At 39.9% G+C, this 19692-nt stretch overlaps 1 protein-coding gene and 1 pseudogene across 1 annotated transcript; one reads left to right on the top strand and one right to left on the bottom strand.

The window, feature by feature from the left end:
* Positions 1 to 5918: 5918 nt before the first annotated feature.
* LOC148718991 (lactadherin-like) lies at positions 5919 to 19104 on the top strand (annotated as a pseudogene).
* On the bottom strand, positions 11981 to 17231 carry LOC148718992 (uncharacterized). The gene is made up of 5 exons (XM_088741408.1): positions 16559 to 17231; positions 15875 to 16002; positions 15511 to 15587; positions 15110 to 15230; positions 11981 to 12915 (listed from the first exon to the last, which is right to left on the bottom strand). The coding sequence occupies exons 2-5, from the start codon at positions 15974 to 15976 to the stop codon at positions 12865 to 12867; spliced, it is 351 nt and encodes a 116-aa protein (XP_088597534.1). The 5' UTR covers positions 15977 to 16002; positions 16559 to 17231; the 3' UTR covers positions 11981 to 12864.
* Positions 19105 to 19692: the final 588 nt, after the last annotated feature.

Here is a 19692-nt window from a genome sequence, read left to right on the forward strand (position 1 = left end):
GGTGCATATGGCTTCATTCTTCCGATATGGACATAAGTTGTGAACTTGGTCTCCTTCTGGAACTAGCTTGTGGGAAGTTGTGCACTGTGTAGGTGCTCCTATACAAAACGTTAATTGAACAAGTTCAGCAGGCTAAACTGCTTGATGTTACTCGTGATTGCATCTTACATGGGAGAAACACATTGTCTCTCTTGAGAAGGATCAAATCATTTCTCAATCATCACTGGGCCCTACGTTTCTACAAGTCTTGTATTCGTAACGTTTTTATCTATCGCTCGATTGCATGAGGTAGCTGTTCTAGTTATTGATTCTCTCGTCTTCTTCGCCTTCAAACACGTGCAGCCGGACTACTCCTAGATGGTGACTTCTGTCAACCATCTGTAAGCCTATTTTCCAAACTCAAATGGTTTCCTATTTTCGACCTTATAAAACTAAGAAAACTTGTACTCTTATTCACTATTCTCCATAATCCTGATGCTTCTCGTTGTCTTAAACGTACATTTAATTTCTTGTCTTCAGTTAGTTTAACTGGTTTGCCCACCAGAGCTTGCGCTTTTAATCTTCAAGTCCTTTTCCCGCGGTCTAATTCTGAAAAGCGCTCATTTGCATACTCTGCTGCCACCCTTTTTAATTGCTTTCACACTGATTTTAAGGAAATAGCTTGTGTATCTCCTTCTTCTACTATTTTTTCATCTAGGCTAAATAATTTTAAGTATACAATTCTTATTTTATTCCTTAAGTTTGCTAGTAATGTCTCTCATTTTGAAGAATTTTAATGTATTGAGATTGTCGCTTTTCTCTTTATTGTAAATGTCTTAGAAGGTAATTGTTTTTATTAAAAACTGGATCGTTGGATAATGCAATTCAAGACTTTTTATTGGCCTAGCCATTATGGTATATGAGCCAATATACCATAATCTAATATCTGTATATTGTAACATCCGGTTCCTTTTTACAAAATAAAGTCGAAAAGATTTCTCTAATATGTTGTGGGAGTTTTTTTGTTTAACAAAACAATTATTCCACCCGCGCTTGTTGGATATGAAATGATTATAGCCAACTCGGCGCTACGCGCCTCGTTGGCTATCTATCGTCGCATATCCAACGCGCGCTCGTGGAATAATTGTTAAATATCATATTATGTCTACGTTAAAGCATGCAATTGTCTTGTTTTAGTTTCTCTCGTTGTAAGTCATATTGCTGATTAGTCATTATTTATACGTGTAATTTGTACTGCTTTGAAGGCCGTAAGTTAGATAACTCATTGGGTTAATTACGTCACCTTCGTTTGATAAAGATTGTATTGTATTGAGAGAAAATTCTGAAGACGTTGTAGCATCAAGGCAGTTAACGTTGTATATTAAAGAAGCTTTGTTGATCCGAGATATTCTTGGTACCTTCTGCATTCTGGAGTTGCTTCAATTATATACCCCTAACATCCCAACTCGAAATTTAATGTAACTGGGTCACAACTAAGACTATTAGGAATGTCTTACTAATTAGATTTTTTTTGCCAATCATCATCAACACAACAGTTACTCTTTCACCGATCGTGTACATAGAGACTAATTCTATGATTTGCATGTTTTGAAGTATGAAACTTAGATTGATGAAATTTAAAACAAGCACTTCTTCACGTCCTTCGTACCGGTTAAAACTCAATGGTGTTTTGATTGATTTTTGAGATAAATTGCAGACACTTTGTTGTTTTGCGGAGCAGAATAACTGATAAAGTTTGCCTTCGTTTCTGTTCGTGTTCTTATTTGAACGCATTTGTTTGAACACATGTTTCAGGTGGTTCAAATATTAAAATCTTTTGAAATGACAGTTTGCAATACTGAGTAAATACAAGCTGTTTGCCTAAGGAAAACATTAAAGGCCTATTTTCATCCGAGATCCTTTGCAGTCGTTTGTTTTTGTTTTGGAATCGCGCTATTGTTAAATGGCGAACTCTGATAGTCATTCACAAACACTATTAAAAAGAAAAACAAAGATTTGGTGTAGAACACAGTAAACAAATTTGCAGCTAAATATTTGAGACGGAAAAATTATATATCGAGTCTGTGTATAAAACTTGTACAAAGCTTACTTGATGTTGAAGGAAATTGTTAGGTTTCAACACTAAATAAAATATAAACAAATAACCAATATTGGCCAAAACTGATTTACTTTACGCATTTCAATTATAGAATAATGACTTGTACAAATGAGATCGCTTACATACATATCTCAGGATCTCAAGTAAAAATCAGTCAAATAATTATTCTCACCTCGAAAAAATCTCCCCGGAGTCTCTAGTTCCATCGTAGGTCATCGTAGGTCAGTGGTTCGAATCCCGTACAGGCCTGAAATTTTTTTCAGGTCTGATTTTCACTATTGCTCAAATAGTGCTTTACTGCGAAGGATCGTGCACATATACGTTTCATAACCGCAGTTCATACATGTGTTTCATATGTTTGTTGTTGTTTAAAATAAACTGTATTCATGTGCTATCCTGTATGGGAACAAACTGACCCCAAAGAAAAAAATTCATCAAAGTAGGAAATAATCTTTTCCTTAATGGCCTCAAGGCTGGCTTGAAAAATCGTTTATCCTTGCCAACAAAACTGATCTAATAATCAGCCAAATCGTATTACAATAAATGCGCTGCATGATGAGAATAACCGTCAATGAAATAAAAATTTTAAACTCAATCCTTCCATAGCCTTTTTACTAAGTTGCATATTTTTGCTGACTCCGTTTTTTGTTTTATATTATCATACAGATGAATGTGAATCAGAGGTCCCAGGTCAGTCAATTTAAAGTGAAATCAATATATTCAGTGTCCGTCTCTGCTAACTTACTTTATTAATTGCCTAGCGTCACTCTGCTGAGGTGACTATTCGATTTTAATTCAGAGAATTCCACTTCTGTCGGCATCACTATATTTAAGCAAGATGCAAAGCTTTATGATATCTGGTTTCTGCCTCACTCAAGGCGCGGCTGGCGTATGCCAGTGGCTGGCCGTCTTGAAGGAGGGCGGCTCCCAGCTCCTGTCCACTAGCATCGCATTGGATCGACAGTCTTTTACTTAGATCGAAGTAGGCTAACGCTAGCATGCGTGCGTTTGTCAGCAAACGCTTCGTCTCTGTAAAGGCTTTCTCATGTACGGCATCCGATATCCACTCGGAGGTAGGTAGAGCAAGGTCGTAGATTGGGCGCATCATATCTGCCAGGCTTGGAAGAAGTTTAGACAGGTATTTTATGGTTCCTCTAAGTCTTTCCGCAGCTACTTTGTCTTGAGGAGGAACCATGTTTTGGATCGCTTCAAATTTGGAGGGGTCTGGCTTGAGGCCATCACCGGTCAAGACGTGACCCATAAACGGAATCTCGTGGAGACCAAAACGACACTTCCCTTAGCTCAAGGTGATACCCTTATCAACACAGCAGTTGAGGAACGTATGGACGCGTGCATCGTTTTCTTCATCTGTTCGACCCCAAACAATGACATCGTCAGCGATACAGCGCACTCTTTCAAGGCCTTCGAGAGCGTGATTTAGACGTTTTAGGAATATTTCACTGCTGACCTTCAAGCCAAATGCGAGATGGAGTCACCGATTGCTTCCAAAAGGATTGGCAAATGTGGTAAACAAATTTGAGGCATGATCGAGTCCATAGTGAAGGTACCCAAATTTGAGATCACAAACAGAGGGTACTTTCGCCTTTGTAAGTTCTGGAAGTACGTTTTCCAGAGTAGGGAGCTTGTATTGTTACCGTTTTAGGGCTTCGTTTAAAGGTCCGGGATCAATGCAGATACGACTTCCAGTTTTCTTTTCTGCAACCGACATTTGACTTATCCACTCAGTGGGTTCGTCCACTGGTACAATGATTCCCGCATTCACTAGTCGCTGGAGTTCATCTTTGACAAATTGTTTTCTAGATTCAGGCAAGGTACGTGCAGAACGCATTAATGGAGTGGAGCCTTCCATCAGTGTCAGGGGAACTTTCTTCTCAGGTAGGGTTCTAGGGGTGTCTTTAAAAGCATCAGGAAACTGTTTGAAGTACTGATTTTCGTGGGTGACAGCATTAAATGCTTTAAAATAGTTATAATGAACACTTATTAGATTCATCTTCTGTGCAGCAGTACTACTGAGGAGAGGTGTGAGGTGGTCATCAACAATGACGAGGTCCACTTTGTACTCCTTCTTGGTGGTGGGGTTTGACTTTCACTTTGCACTTGCCGAGAGTGGGCTTAGATGTTTTGTTCCACATCTGCAGATGGACCTTCTCGGAGCGAATAGTATGCTGGTTCTCCAGGAAGTGCATTGGAAGGATACAAATTGTAGCCCCACGGTCAATTTGCATTTTAACCGGTCGTTCGTTAAACTCCAATTCGCAGTGAATAAGCCGGTTTTCAGGACTTACTGAATTGACGACTTGACTTTCAAGGGTTGTTACGGTGCTGATTGTTCCAGTGCTGCTTACAGATGAGTCAGCGGAGTAACCGTCAACTAGAGAGTTGACACCTTGGTGTTTACATTTCTTTGAAGCTTTAAAGTGATTTCTTTCACCGCAGGTCTTTCCCCAGGCAGGGCACATTTCTTTTTTCATCGCATGAATTTGGAGACAGAATAAACATCTCTTCTGTGCAGATTTCTTATCATCACTTTGGGGAGGCTTCTTGTGCTGGCGTTTACCTAGCTCTGACTCCTTTGTCTTCATCGAAGTAGCCTTTACCTTGTTAATTTCTTCATTCTTCAGGGCCTTCATGTGAAGAGAAGCAGCTTACATTCCTCGACAAGTATCAACAACTTTATTAAGAGTCAAATCATGGGTAATCGGTCAATTATCAACAAATCTCGCATGCAGTCACAGAAACCACAGGTTTGAGCCATGTTTCTCAGAACTGAAAGATACTCATCGATTTACTCCCCAAAGGCTTTATCTCTACGGTTGATTTGAAAACGTTCAAAGAATTCCTGTGTTTGGCCAAGAAAGTGCTGATCATACTTAGCTAGAATATCCGCCATTTTATTGCGGTCTTCACCTTCGGAGAATTTCATGCCTTTGTAAATTCGTAATGCCTCTATTCCTATGTTGTGCAGTAACATAGTGCACTTGTAGTCTTATGGCTGGCTGTTTAAACCCGTGATAATACAGTAATTGTCCTATCGTTGTTTCCAGATTTTCCAGTTGTCAGCTCGATCGCCTTCGATCTCTAGAGGTTGTGGAGGAGAAACTTGTAGCCTACGAAAAGCAGGAGCTGGAGGGTGCGTTCCAGAAAATTGGCTGGTAGATGCAATCATGGTTTTTGGTCACCGCTGACACCATGTAATAATTATTATCGGTGTATTAAGCCGAAGAAGAAGAGTGCGAAGTGAATTGAACAACTTCAAGATGGCGTTTCAACAACAACACCTTTTAATCATATTCAAAGCGAGGTTTACTGACGTTACGGTTTACAACATTGTCACACTCTCCTCGTGTTTAAAAATATTGAGTAAGTGAGGCGAGCATGTAGTGGGTGGCATGTAATATACTATTATTATAAAAATGAAAATGAAAAACCAAACCATTTCACCTTCGCTACGAAAGGCCCGATTTATTTTGTAACCATAGTAACGGTGTTACATTCACGCTGCGAAGATAACAGGTTAATTTCACGTGAGAAGATATCACGTTTTTCCGTGAGATCTCACCTAGTATTTCATTTCTGTTTAGATGATGAACTTAGACTCAATTCCTTTCAAAATCCAGATCCTATTGCCCTGTACCCTTTGAATACTGTTCATGGAACTAAGGAAATCCAAAACAGAGTAGTAGCTGGAGTTGCTAGCAATGTTTATCCTCCGCCAGGACCGGAGGGAAATATTAACGGCTCTTACGAATTCCTCGGACTTGAAAACAACTACATTGAGTTTCCGAATGGTGGAGTATTGGATGCTAAGAACTCCATGACGATGCTGTGTTGATTGATGCCGGGTGACCGGGACGGACCCCTATTCAACTACAAGAGTTCTGGAAGTCGGGGAGTCCGTCACTGGGTTGTCAGCGGCAAACTTTTTGTGCACTTTACTAAGAGAGATAATTCATCAACAAACTACCTGAGACACACTGAACTAAAACTAGAGGATGGATGGAAGTTTGTTGGCGCTTCTTATGACAATACATCTGGCGACGCCAAATTGTGGGTTGACGGAAGCGAGGTCCAGAAATTTAAAACTGGTGCAAATCTTAGCCTGGCCACCCAGGACAAGGTTAGAATGGGGCTTAAAATTGGAGACGGAAAGTTCTTAAAGGGAAGGATTGCCCAGATGCAGGTCTATGATGTAGCTTTGTCACAGGAGCAAATACTAGCCATAGGATCCAAGACTCAGGTTTCAGGTACAATAGTGATGTAAGTCATGGGTTGACTTGTTCAACATTTTACAATCGTCACATTGTATTGTGTTCAAGCATGGGCGGGACATTTACTCTCGCAGTACCTCTCACTTTCCTGTGAGTATAAATGGAAACCAGCAAACTTTCAAGGAGGTCTAACGAAATACTGTGGGGGGATGGGTAACATATAATGTCTTGGCATCCCTTCCAGGGGAGGTAGTATTACTCCCAATCACCTAATGATAAGGAGAGTGGGATAGGCCCCAGGCTTCTTACGAGCCACTTCACCCAGGTGAAGACTTTACTTTATCACTTGCAACTCGTTTTTCCTATGTTCTTTCTTGACTTTCATATTTCTCTCTCTAAAATCGAACAGTTACCTTGTGACTAAATAACATACGAGCCCAATAGTAAGTGAATCTTAATAAATCAGAAATTAACCATCATCATACTTAAATTGTTCATTTTCAATTATTATCATTAGACTTAACATTCATAAAGTAATGACCGATGCAAAACTGATTACTTATTGATTATAGATATTGAGCTTTGAGCTTTTTATAACAATAGATTGAAGCTAATGCAATGCTATCTCTGTGTCATTCCAACATCTTTCCCAGGATGTCAGAAACCCTTAGGAATGGAAAGAGGAATCATCACAGATGCTCAAATTACTGCTTCTTCCTAATGGGACGCGAACCATGCTGCAGTAAATGCCCGGCTGCACTTCAAGGCCGGCGGAGGAAAGCAGGGGGCTTGGTCAGCGGCTGCTAACAATCAGAACCAATGGCTCAAAGTGGATCTAGGCTCCGAAACCGACATTAGAATCATAGGGACCCAAGGAAAGAACGGATATAGTCAGTGGGTGACAAGTTTCAAGTTAGACTACAGTAATGTTGGAAGCTCCTTTCAGCATTACAGAGATCCGGGAAGCAGCCCAGACAAGGCATGCAATGAAATATTTGACCCTAAACGCTTTGAAAAGCTTCCCTGTTGACGTTTTAGTTTGCAGGTCTTACAGACGGCAGCCTGTAGGCTTGAAAAGACCAGAATAAATTCAAGCTTTGAAATGCGAGAATATCTTCAATTTCGAACGCCACTCAGCCCAATTGAACAAGAGATTACGAGTTAGTGTAAATATTTGCAGTGCATTACATCATTTTTTTATAGGGTGATAAATTACCTTTGATTCATATCCCAGTTTGTAATAACTTTTCAAATCCAAACTGAAACTCAAAAAGAATAATGTGGTTATGAGGATTTTCCTCACGGGACCTGACCATTTAACGATTAGATACGTTTCACACCGACGCAGTTTTGTTTGAAAACTGTTGCTTTTTCAAATGTTTTCGTCTTTTGTTCACTTGGAACGACGGCCGAGCTAGTAATCTGGTAATCGATGATCGATTATTTACCATATCTGAAGACAATCTTTTGCAAGTTCAGGTTAATCTTTGGAATATTATGGTTTTTGAAGTGTCTTTTCCTTTCAGGTCTTTGCAACAAACAATGACAGAGATATATCACAAGCTAACCTCTCCCATGAAGGTGCGTTACATCCGGGTCATTCCATGGACTTGGCATAACCACATTTCAATGAGGATGGAGCTGTACGGATGTTCAGGTAACTTGTTTAGGGTTAGGACGAAAATAGAGCCCCATTCCACTGCCAATCAGAACAAATGAGAATGATATATGGGGCCTATGAGAAATGAGAGTGTGAAGCAAGCAAATTGACCCGAGCGCGGGAAGATGTGAGTAACCAAGTCGCTATTGCTTTAAGTTTTCTATCGAATTGACGGAGAGGATAGTGTATATTTTAGGTCGACCAATTAGAGTAAAGAGAAGCAAAACCAATATACTCAACTGAAATTTCCTCTAGAGCAATAAAAACCTGTCTATTATGTATCCTGATCTACCTAAGGCTGTTGTTTAATTTGGACAATTTTTCTCAGAGCGTTTTAATGGAACTTCCGCATAAGAAATCCTCACTTAGAGTAATGACGAAAAAATATATAACTTGTTGATTACTGATCAGTCTAGATGCCTTTGCTGGATGTATTTTCTCATTTACAATCCTCCTTCTCAAGTAGAGCTTTTAGTAGAAGTTACTTGCAATAAACTCTTCATTTTGCCAGCCAAATTTTTTTTTCCAAAGAGAGGGTTTATAGTGGAACCAAACACTTTCGAAATTTAGCTGAAAGAAAATGGCGAAGGGAAGCGCCCTGCAGAAAGAAGCCAGCTCCTAACCTGTGCTCAAGCGCTTTACCGTGGAATATGACAAGTCTAGTTATCACTTGCAACCCGTTTCTCCTATTTTTTTTCTTGACTTCCATATTTTTCTCTCTAAAATTGAACAGTTACCTTGTGACAAAATAACATACGAGCCCAATAGTAAGTGAATTTTAATAAATCAGAAATTAACCATCGATCATACTTAAATTGTTCATTTTCAATTATCATTACACCTACCATTGATAAAGTTATGACCGATACAAAACTAATTACTTATTGATTATACATATTGAGCTTTGAGCTTTTTATAACAATAGATTGAAGCTAATGCAGTGCTATCTCTGCGTCATTCCGACATCTTTCCCAGCGTGTCAGAAACCCTTAGGAATGGAAAGAGGAATCATTAGAGACGTCCGAATTACTGCTTCTTCCCAATGGGACGCGAACCATGCTGCAGTAAATGCCCGGCTGCACTTCAAGGTCGGCGGAGGAAAGCAGGGGGCTTGGTCAGCGGCTGCTAACAATCAGAGTCAATGGCTCAAAGTGAATCTAGGCTCGGAAACCGACATTAGAATCATAGGGACCCAACGAAGGAACGGATATAGTCAGTGGGTGACAAGTTTCAAGTTAGACTACAATAATGATGAAAGCTCCTTTCAGCATTACAGAGATGCGGGAAGCAGCAGAGATAAGGTATGGAAGGAAATATTTGACCCTAAACGCTTTGAAAAGCTGCCCTGTTAGCTCTTTAGTTTGCAGGTCTTACAGAGGGCAGCCTGTAGGCTCGATAAAACTAGAATAGATTCAAACTTTGAAATGCGAGAATATTTTGAATTTCGAACGCCACTCAGCCCAAATGAACAAGAGTACTACGAGTTGGTGTAAATATTTGCAGTGCATTACATCATTTTTGTATAGGGTAATAAAATACCTTTGATTTATGTCCCATTTCTGCCGTAATAACTTTTCAAATCCAAAGTGAAGCTCAAAAAGAATAATGCAGTTATGAGGATTGTCCTCACAGAACCTGACCATTTGACAATTAGATACCTTTCACACCGACGCAGTTTTGTTTGAAAACTGTTGCTTTTTCACATGTTTTCGTCTTTTGTTCATTTGGAACGACGACCGAGCTAGTAATCTGGTAATCGATAATCGATTATTTACCATATCTGAAAACAATCTTTTGCAAGTTCAGGTTAATCTTTGGAATGTTATGGTTTTTTAAGTGTCTTTTCCTTTCAGGTCTTTGCAGCAAACAATGACAGAGACACTGTCGTATATCACAAGCTAACCTTTCCCATGAAGGTGCGTTACATCCGGGTCATTCCATGGACTTGGCATAACCACATTTCAATGAGGATGGAGCTGTACGGATGTTCAGGTAACTTGTTTAGGGTTAGCACGAAAATAGAGGCTCATTCCACTGCCAATCAGAACAAAGGAGAATGAGATATGGAGCCTATGAAAAATGAGAGTGTAAAGCAAGAAAATTGACCCGAGCGCGGGAAGATGTAAGTAACCGAGTCGTTATTCCTTTAAGTTTTTCATCGTATTGGCGAAGAGGATAGTGTATATTCTAGGTCGACCAATTAGAGAAGCAAAACCAATACACTCAACTGAAATTTCCCCTAGAGCAATAAAAACATGTCCAGTATGTATCCTGATCTACCTAAGGATGTTGTTTAATTTGGACAATTTTTTATTAGAGCGTTTTAATGGAACTTCCGCACAAGAAAACCTCAGTCAGAGCATTGACGAAAAACACATAACGAGCCTCACGCCGTTAGCAACCAAAAAAAGTCTAGGTATCCAGCAGAGAATCCGTACTTTTAGTCCGCATTCTCTGCTGGATACCAGTGGCTTGCTTGGGTAAAATTTTTGATCGTATTTCGCTCCTAATCTGATAGAGGCGTCAACTTTTACACAATCATGTCATCATCCTATGGCGTGAAAAGGTAATTAAAGAAGCCGTATCCGAAAAAAGTGTACATGGCCGGCGCTTAAAAATAGTGACAAGACAAAGCGCTCGCCCGGAGTGTGTTGCGGCAGTTACAGTCACGTCGAAGAAACATTTCATAGTCAATGCTTGCGGATTTAGTTAACTTCATTAATACTGACATAGGCTGCGACGCTTATTTACTACGACATTTAACTGGCGGCCTGAGTGTTTTGTTTTCTAATCAATTTTACCAGATTTTTGTTTTCGGATCGGAAACAAAGTAAATTCCAGAACCGACGACTTTTTTTCCGCTGTGTTCGGAATCTTTGACAGCTGACGCTTGGTGCTGTAATTTTTGAGCATCCGGTTACCAGTTATTGGGAATAAACTCGGCGTATTACAACCTATAATTTCTTTTGCTGTTTAACGCAGAGTCCACAATACATGGCGGCTTTTTCTCACTGATATTTTATGTCGCATTTATAGTTTACACACTGTTCGAGTTTTTTTAAACGATATTCATGCAGTACACATAAGATTCTTTGTCACTGGCCTTCATATGACCTATATTGGTGCCGGAATCCTCTAGATAGTTGCGAGAGATTACAGACATTATAGGTACGATGTGATTAACGCACTGGTGTTGATAATCTCTTTGCGCTACCTCCTCCGCAACGATGATTAAAATCGTGAATAAACAGAGACCGGGGGTAATAATAATTGTTTTCAAATCAAGATAGATGTTGAACAAGCTGACAAAGCTTTTAAACAGACAAAGACCAACTTTCGTTTAATGACACGTTACGAACAAGTTTAAACTCCCTTGAACTTTAACAGGGTTCGTACTGTCTTGCAAGTCTGTTAATTTCAGGGCAAGTCCCCCAATGAATTTAACCAATCCTTAGAAAGTCCTTGAATTTTTATATTCTAAAAGCTTCTTGAGAGGGGTGGAACGTTGACTTTTTCCGAAAAACCAACTTTAAATACTAAGTCAAGCGCTGTGCGCTAGAGTGGTTTGGAAATTAACATAGAGCGCGGTAGATCCAGTAATGCGTTATTGACCAAGCAGGAAAAATCAAACCTGAGCCAAGCGAGAGCTTGCCTGCAGGTTACACAAAGACAAAATGGCTGCAACGCTGGCCACCGCAGAAAACGAAAAATAAGCAAGGGTTAATAGCCAATCAGCTCACAGAATTCGCTGCATCTTGCACCGCTTGCGAAGCCAGCCATATAAAAAAGATAGATAATACATCGGCGTAATATAACTCTTAAAGCAAGAATCTCTCCCAACATATTCATCTAAGGTAGTAAAAGTTTAAAATGTTATGAAAGCTGAAAAAGAAAGGGTTCCGGTGTCGCGCTTATTCAGAGTTACAAGTTTGAATGGCCAAGGGGTGGGCACTTATTCAAGGAAATACGGTATATCGATCACTTGAGGCTGTGCGCGTTACTTCGTGTTGTTTCATACTTTATATTATCTCATATTACCCAGTTTGTCAGGAAATCAATCGTCGTCGTGTGTTTACGCCCTACAAAAACGTCGCATCAGAGATTTCACGATCTAGCTTCGCAAAGAAATGTACCAGCAGTGTTTTGCCTTGTCTTATTTATTGAGTTTTTTTGCAGCATTTTTTGTTTTGATGTTCTCTTCCCGTCGCGGTTTGCAGGGCGACTTTTAACAGTAAATGAAGCTGTTTTTCAAATTTTTGTCTCAAACGACTATTTATTCCTGTCGCTCTGCTGTAGATATAGGTGAAGAGCTCAAATAACAGAAAAGTTTGCGTCACAAGAATTTCTTCATATTATATATGCCAGAAAACCTCAGGCATTACTCTGAATGCCAGAACTTCAGCCTGGGTGAACAAGAAAGGATAGACAATACTTCCCTATATTAACCATCAATGAAAAGCTAAGTAAGTCAAATATCTCAGAGGCGCTCAGGCATTAAACTGAATGCCAGGACTTCAGCCTGGGTGAACCAGTAAGGCCCACAGACAACACTTCCCTAGATTAACCTGTGAATGTCAAAGAAAATAAGAATGTTAGGTATCCCAGAAGCACTAAGGGATTACTGTGAATAGCAGAACTTCCGTTCAGCCTGGGTGAACCAGAAAAGATAAACAACACTTCCCCGTATTGACCATGAATGAAAAACTTAAAGTATGTTGTATATCCCAGAAGCGCTCAGGCATTACACTGAATGCCAGGACTTCAGCCTGGGTGAACCAGAAAGGATAGACAATACTTCCCTATATTAACCATCAATGAAAAGCTAAGTAAGTCAAATATCTCAGAGGCGCTCAGGCATTAAACTGAATGCCAGGACTTCAGCCTGGGTGAACCAGTAAGGCCGATAAACAACACTTCCCTTGATTAACCTGTGAATGTCAAAGAAAATAAGAATGTTAGGTATCCCAGAAGCACTAAGGGATTACTGTGAATAGCAGAACTTCCATTCAGCCTGGGTGAACCAGAAAAGATAAACAACACTTCCCCGTATTGACCATGAATGAAAAAACTTAAAGCATGTTGTATATCCCAGAAGCGCTCAGGCATTACACTGAATGCCAGGACTTCAGCCTGGGTGAACCAGAAAGGATACACAACACTTCCCTATATTGACCATGAATGAAAAGCTAAGTATGTTGTATATCCCAGAAGCGCTCAGGCATTACACTGAATGACAGGACTTCAGCCTGGGTGGACCAGAAAGGATAGACAACACTTCCCTATATTGACAATGAATGAAAAGCTAAGTATGTTATATATCCCAGAAGCGCTCAGGCATTACTCTGAATGCCAGGACTTCAGCCTGGGTGAACCAGAAAGGATAGACAACACTTCCCTATATTGACCATGAATAAAAAGCTCAGGATGTTGTATATCCCAGAAGTGCTCAGGCATTACACTGAATGCCAGGACTTCAGCCTGGGTGAACCAGAAAGGATAGACAACACTTCCCTATATTGACCATGAATGAAAAGCTATATGAAACTTTGTTATATATCCCAGAAGTGCTCAGGCATTACAGTCAATGCCAGGACTTCATCCTGGGTGAACCAGAAAGGATAGACAACACTTCCCTATATTGACAATGAATGAAAAGCTATGTAAGTTATATATCCCAGAAGCGCTCAGGCATTACACTGAATGCCAGGACTTCAGCCTGGGTGAACCAGAAAGGATACACAACACTTCCCTATATTGACCATGAATAAAAAGCTATGTATGTTGTATATCCCAGAAGCACTCAGGCATTACACTGAATGACAGGACTTCAGCCTGGGTGGACCAGAAAGGATACACAACACTTCCCTATATTGACAATGAATGAAAAGCTAAGTATGTTATATATCCCAGAAGCGCTCAGGCATTACTCTGAATGCCAGGACTTCAGCCTGGGTGAACCAGAAAGGATAGACAACACTTCCCTATATTGACCATGAATAAAAAGCTCAGTATGTTGTATATCCCAGAAGTGCTCAGGCATTACACTGAATGCCAGGACTTCAGCCTGGGTGAACCAGAAAGGATAGACAACACTTCCCTATATTGACCATGAATGAAAAGCTATGTGAAACTTTGTTATATATCCCAGAAGTGCTCAGGCATTACAGTCAATGCCAGGACTTCAGCCTGGGTGAACCAGAAAGGATAGACAACACTTCCCTATATTGACCATGAATGAAAAGCTATGTAAGTTATATATCCCAGAAGCGCTCAGGCATTACACTGAATGCCAGGACTTCAGCCTGGGTGGACCAGAAAGGATACACGACACTTCCCTATATTGACCATGAATGAAAAGCTATGTATGTTGTATATCCCAGAAGCACTCAGGCATTACACTGAATGACAGGACTTCAGCCTGGGTGGACCAGAAAGGATACACAACACTTCCCTATATTGACCATGAATGAAAAGCTATGTAAGTTATATATCCCAGAAGCGCTCAGGCATTACACTGAATGCCAGGACTTCAGCCTGGGTGGACCAGAAAGGATACACAACACTTCCCTATATTGACCATGAATGAAAAGCTAAGTATGTTGTATATCCCAGAAGCACTCAGGCATTTTTCTGAATGCCAGGACTTCAGCCTGGGTGAACCAGAAAGGATAGACAACACTTCCCAATATTGACCATGAATGAAAAGCTAAGTGTGTTAGAAATCCCAGAAGTGCTCTGGTATTACTCTGAATGCCTGGACTTCAGCCTGTGTGAACCAGAAAGGATAGACAACACTTCCCTATATTGACCATGAATGAAAAGCTAGGTATGTTATATATCCCAGAATTGCTCAGGCATTACTCTGAATGAAGGACTTCAGCCTGGGTGAACCAGAAAGGAAAGACATAATTTCCCTCTATTAACAGTGAATGAAAAACTAAGTTTGCTATATCCCAGAAGCTCTCAGGCATTACGCCGAATGCCATATAAATCTTAGAAATATGACAAATAATTATATATCTCAGAAGTGACCAGGCAACACTAAACAAAATAATATTGTTACAGGATAAGACTTCAAGAAAATAGATTTTTTTAAATGATACAAAGTTGACTATGCCTTACTTCAATGGGTGCACAGAATTTAAAAATTAAAATGTCATACACTGCAGGCAGAGCACATAAATTAACATCACATGGCTCCTCTTCAAGGAGAAAGAGCAAGTCATCTCTTAACCCCTTCCATCTGAAACAGACAGAAAAAAAAACAGTGAATAAAGTTTCCACCTTTATAATCCAAGCTTACCATATTTTTGCTGGTAACTGGGTAAAAGTGAAGAACAGCTCCCCTAAAAGTCTGTCGGCCAACTGTCGGCCAACTGTCGGCCGGCAGTATGCCAACTGTCCATCAAACTAAGTATCCCAAGTGAGATTTAAAGACATGTATTCCAATAGAAAGTGAAATACCATACTGCAAGCTGGAACTTTTTATGCATGTCAATGCAGAAATGCAGAGTTGTACCTACCCCCCAATATTTGCTTTGCTCTTTAGGAAACACTCAGCAAAGGCTTCCCCAAAAGGAACATCAGGAGAGGCACATTCCTACAAATAAATTGCATGTATCACTCAATAATGAATTAACTGAGCTAAAGTCATATAATGTTCACTACTAATGGTAGATATATAATCACTGTTCACCACAGATAAAATATGTTCACTTTTATGGACACCTTTCGTCTGCCTTTCTATAAAGTCAAGAAAGCCAAGAAAGCTCTCACTAATTGATTATAAATAAATTGCATAACAAATACCAGTAGGCTGAATATGTTTTGTGTTATTGTATAATTCCACTATGATGCATGTCATTTAGCATTGCAGGTATAAACTACCTTAATAACTTTGCAGAATATACAGCACTCTGTGTCCAATCCTTGCTTGCAAAGTTCATTGATATATTTTTTGGCATCACCAGCTCTTTGCTTGAGCAGCATTATCAGTGTTTCGTAATCAAGAGTGACTGTCATGAAAAAAGACAAGAAGATAACAAGAAGTTGAATTTAAAATAGCTACACCAAAGATCTCAAATGTTATACTTTCCCAGATATTTTCTGGCACTGCCAAGCATAAAATGGATTCAATAATTACTATCACGTAGCTAGACATGTAACATAAAAACATTGCAAAAATAAAAAATAATAAGATAAAAAAAATATAGAGTCAAGATTGGCACACACAAATAAACTGGAAATTTAACTTTAAAGCATCTTCCACTAGCTACTATTCCAGTTTTCTCAATGGCATCCCTCTGGCGATTTAAATCTTTTATCGTAGAAAAATAGAAATGAAATAAATTATAATACTGTCAAGACCCTATCAAGGAAACAAACCCGAAATTTCTCCTAAAGTAGTAAGACTTAGAGGCTCAGCGTAAAATCAAACTCAGCCAATTATGTGATTTTCCTGCCAAGCAGAGATGAGTTCTGATACACCGTGAAACCAGCATTCACAACAAAACATAAGACAGCAAACTCACTTTTTCCAATCTTAATAAAAATATAAACGTTATGACTTACCCCGGTTCGTCTTAGCTTGAAAATGCTAAGTAACGTTTGCCAAGCTTTTCTTGATCCAGGATCAAGAATTTATTTTATCGATCAACCAAAGATATCTCACCACTTCTCCTTCTTCGAATTTCTGCCGGAAGATGGTAGAAACAACTCCAAATAGAAAGGCGATGGCCACTTTGTTGTTCTGAACATATCGGTCATCCAAGCTTCCGCCATTTTTTAAAGCTGGACCGTACAAAACGCTTGGAAAATGTGCCACCAACAGGCTACTTCAAAAAACTTGCTGACTCTTATGCCACATTTCTTGAAATTTAAGATAAACCATTCCCTGGACTCATCTGGAGGAGAATGAAGCAATTCAACCCTTCGAAGTTTCAAGGGATCCATAACTGCACTCGACCGCGGGAAACTAAACATTCCCGCTTTTGCTTACGCATATTAATATGAAATCCAATCTCCAAATGTCAATGGGCCGATCCAGCCCCTAATAAACAAAAGGCTTCATTGTACCCAGCAGGAACAGAGATTGTACAAATTCAAGCAACTACTCAGATTACTGCGAGCAATTATCGAAAAAGGCTGTCAAGGCGATGATGGAAACTTATCCGGTTTATGACGTCACTCCATAGCAACCAGCCTTTTCGAATATTTGAACTTCCGTTTACCTGTGGCTCGTGATAAATATAACTTGTTGATTGCTCATCAGTCTAGATGCCCTTGCAGGATGTATTTTCTCATTTACAATCCCTCCTGCTCAAGTTGAGCTTTTAGTAGAAGTTACTGGCAATAAACACCCCATTTTTTCAGCCAATTTTTTTCCAAAGAGAGGGTTAATAGTGGAACCGAACACTTTCGAAATTTAGCTGAAAGAAAATGGCGAGGAAAACGCCCTGCAGAAAGAAGCCAGCTCCTAACTTGTGCTCAAACGCTCTACCGTGGAATATTACAAGTCTAGTTAGCCTGCAGTGCAGGCGTCTATTTAGGGCGAGCCAGCGTTATAACCTTATGATCGTTTATCCGAATGATATCAGATGGGACGGTGGGGAAAGGAGGCCGGGGAAGGGAGAGAAGACCCCCCCACCCTAGTTCCCCTCCTCATTTCTGACTGTCACTCATCCTCTTGGTACAAATTACTTTCTCTCCCCAGCTTTACGCTGCCATAAAAATCGGAGATGGCAGTAATTTTTTGCTAAATAAAATTTGAGCACTCGCTCGCTTAAATTACATCTACTCTGTACGCTTAAGTCTAGTTGGCTATTAGGATTATCATTAACTTTAAGACTGAGCACTTATGGTCAGGGCTTTCTTGTTCTCATGAAAATTGTCCTCAAATACGAAAGCTCACCCAGAGGCCGTTTTCGTCATTGTTTTGAAGACTAGGGAAAGTGTCAAGTGGTGAATTATTGTCGTCAACTCGATGATTGTGCGGGTAAAACGTCTACTACTTCTTGTCGGTTAACTTGAGGCAATTTCTTTTGTTAGATAACCAAATGCAGATTATATTATCGTCAGACTGATACATTAAAAAGCTATCTAAAGAGATATCAAAAACTACCGGGACCAAACAAATGACTTATGAGCGACATAAGTAAAAATCAAAAAAAGCGAACAGTACGAAGCAACTTTACGGAAGGATAGAAACTAACTAATCATGACTGACTTGAGACACTTAAGCTTTCCAACCAATAAGATCAGATGAAAACTGACCAATCAGTATTCACGAACCAATCTTGTAACACTAGACCGACTCCGATGATGACTTCCGCTCAGTTTGTCGAAAGGTCAGTCACTCTCACCAATACGAACATTTGATCACGATGAACATGAATTTCATCGACATATTTGAACTATCATCTCTTTCTCTCCTTCTCTCCTCCTCCATTGTGTAGCTTATCTCTTGGAATGGAAAGTCGCGCCATATTCGATGATCAAATATCTGCTTCATCTCAGTGGGATGCCAGCCACGCAGCCATTCAAGGACGACTGATTTTTCAAGCGGGAGGGGGAAAGGAAGGAGGATGGTCTGCCAGAGCAAACAATCAGAACCAGTGGCTTCAAGCGGATCTCGGCAGCGTGAAAAAAGTGACACATCTTGCAACGCAAGGAAGAAATGCAGCATCCCAGTGGGTAAAAAGCTACATGGTAGAATACAGCGACGATGGTTCGACTTTTCATGTTTACAAAGAGCAAGGCACCAATTTCGACAGAGTAGGTTGGATCGTGATCTGTAAATATTTGTATGGGTTATCATGAACAGTGAGCTAGGACAAAGGCAAGGAGAACGAAACTAACAACAGGTTGGAAACGAAATGTATCATCAATGAAGTGCCTCGAGTGCTAACCCTCCTACAGTTGAAAGATCAACAGTAGTATTCAGTCAAGTATAACTTGTTAATTGGATACCTTGTCTTTCAGATTTTTTCTGCGAACAACGACCGAGATACGATCGTGTACAACTTTCTTAGCTTACCCATAATGGCTCGGTTTGTCAGATTCATCCTCGGACCTATCATGGCCATATGTCGATGAGGATGGAGATTTACGGATGTTAAGGTAATTCTCATTTATAATTGAATTGAACGACATCTTAGGAAAACAAAGTTGGAAGAACTACTGATGTCAACAGATGACTGCGCGGATCCTGAAATATATAAGCAATTAATTCCTCAACCAAATAATTATTTTTCTGCCTGTTTTGAACTTCTTTCAGAGCAACAGTGTAAGAGGTTGGATATTATGTGGTGGCTCCAACTTAAGATATAGTAGTCAGTAAAAGAAGATGAAGAGCCTCTCAGGATTTACTTGTTCCGTTCAAAAGGTAGAGGGAAAATTGAAAATAAAATGAACATTAAAAAAATAAAAGCGTGCTGTTATCAGTTTTAAAGTCTTTGCTAGTTCGCATATGGTTTCATTCTTCTGATATGGACATGAATTGTTAACTTGGTCTCCTTCCGAAGTAGCTCGTGGGAAGTTGCGCACTGTGTAGGTGCTCCTATACGAAATGATGATCAGCACGGTTCCCTTAAGTTAAGTGTTTAGTTGGAGAAAGGCTATGTCGGGCTAGTGCCTTCCTGGCAAAGGCAACTCCTTTCTGTTTCATTGACACCTGCACTGATTGAGAGACTGGAGCAGGCTATGCT

Source organism: Stylophora pistillata, chromosome 12 (assembly GCF_964205215.1).
Source record: "Stylophora pistillata chromosome 12, jaStyPist1.2, whole genome shotgun sequence".
Lineage (NCBI taxonomy): Eukaryota > Metazoa > Cnidaria > Anthozoa > Scleractinia > Pocilloporidae > Stylophora > Stylophora pistillata.

Coding starts and splice junctions, on each gene's coding strand:
- LOC148718992 (XM_088741408.1), bottom strand. CDS start 15,976: ATGCTGCTCAAGCAAAGAGCTGGTGATGCCAAAAAATATATCAATGAA. Junction 15,588..15,874: donor TATTCTGCAAAGTTATTAAG/GTAGTTTATACC, acceptor ATTTATTTGTAG/GAATGTGCCTCTCCTGATGT. Junction 12,916..15,109: donor AATTCTGTGCACCCATTGAA/GTAAGGCATAGT, acceptor TGACATTCACAG/GTTAATCAAGGGAAGTGTTG.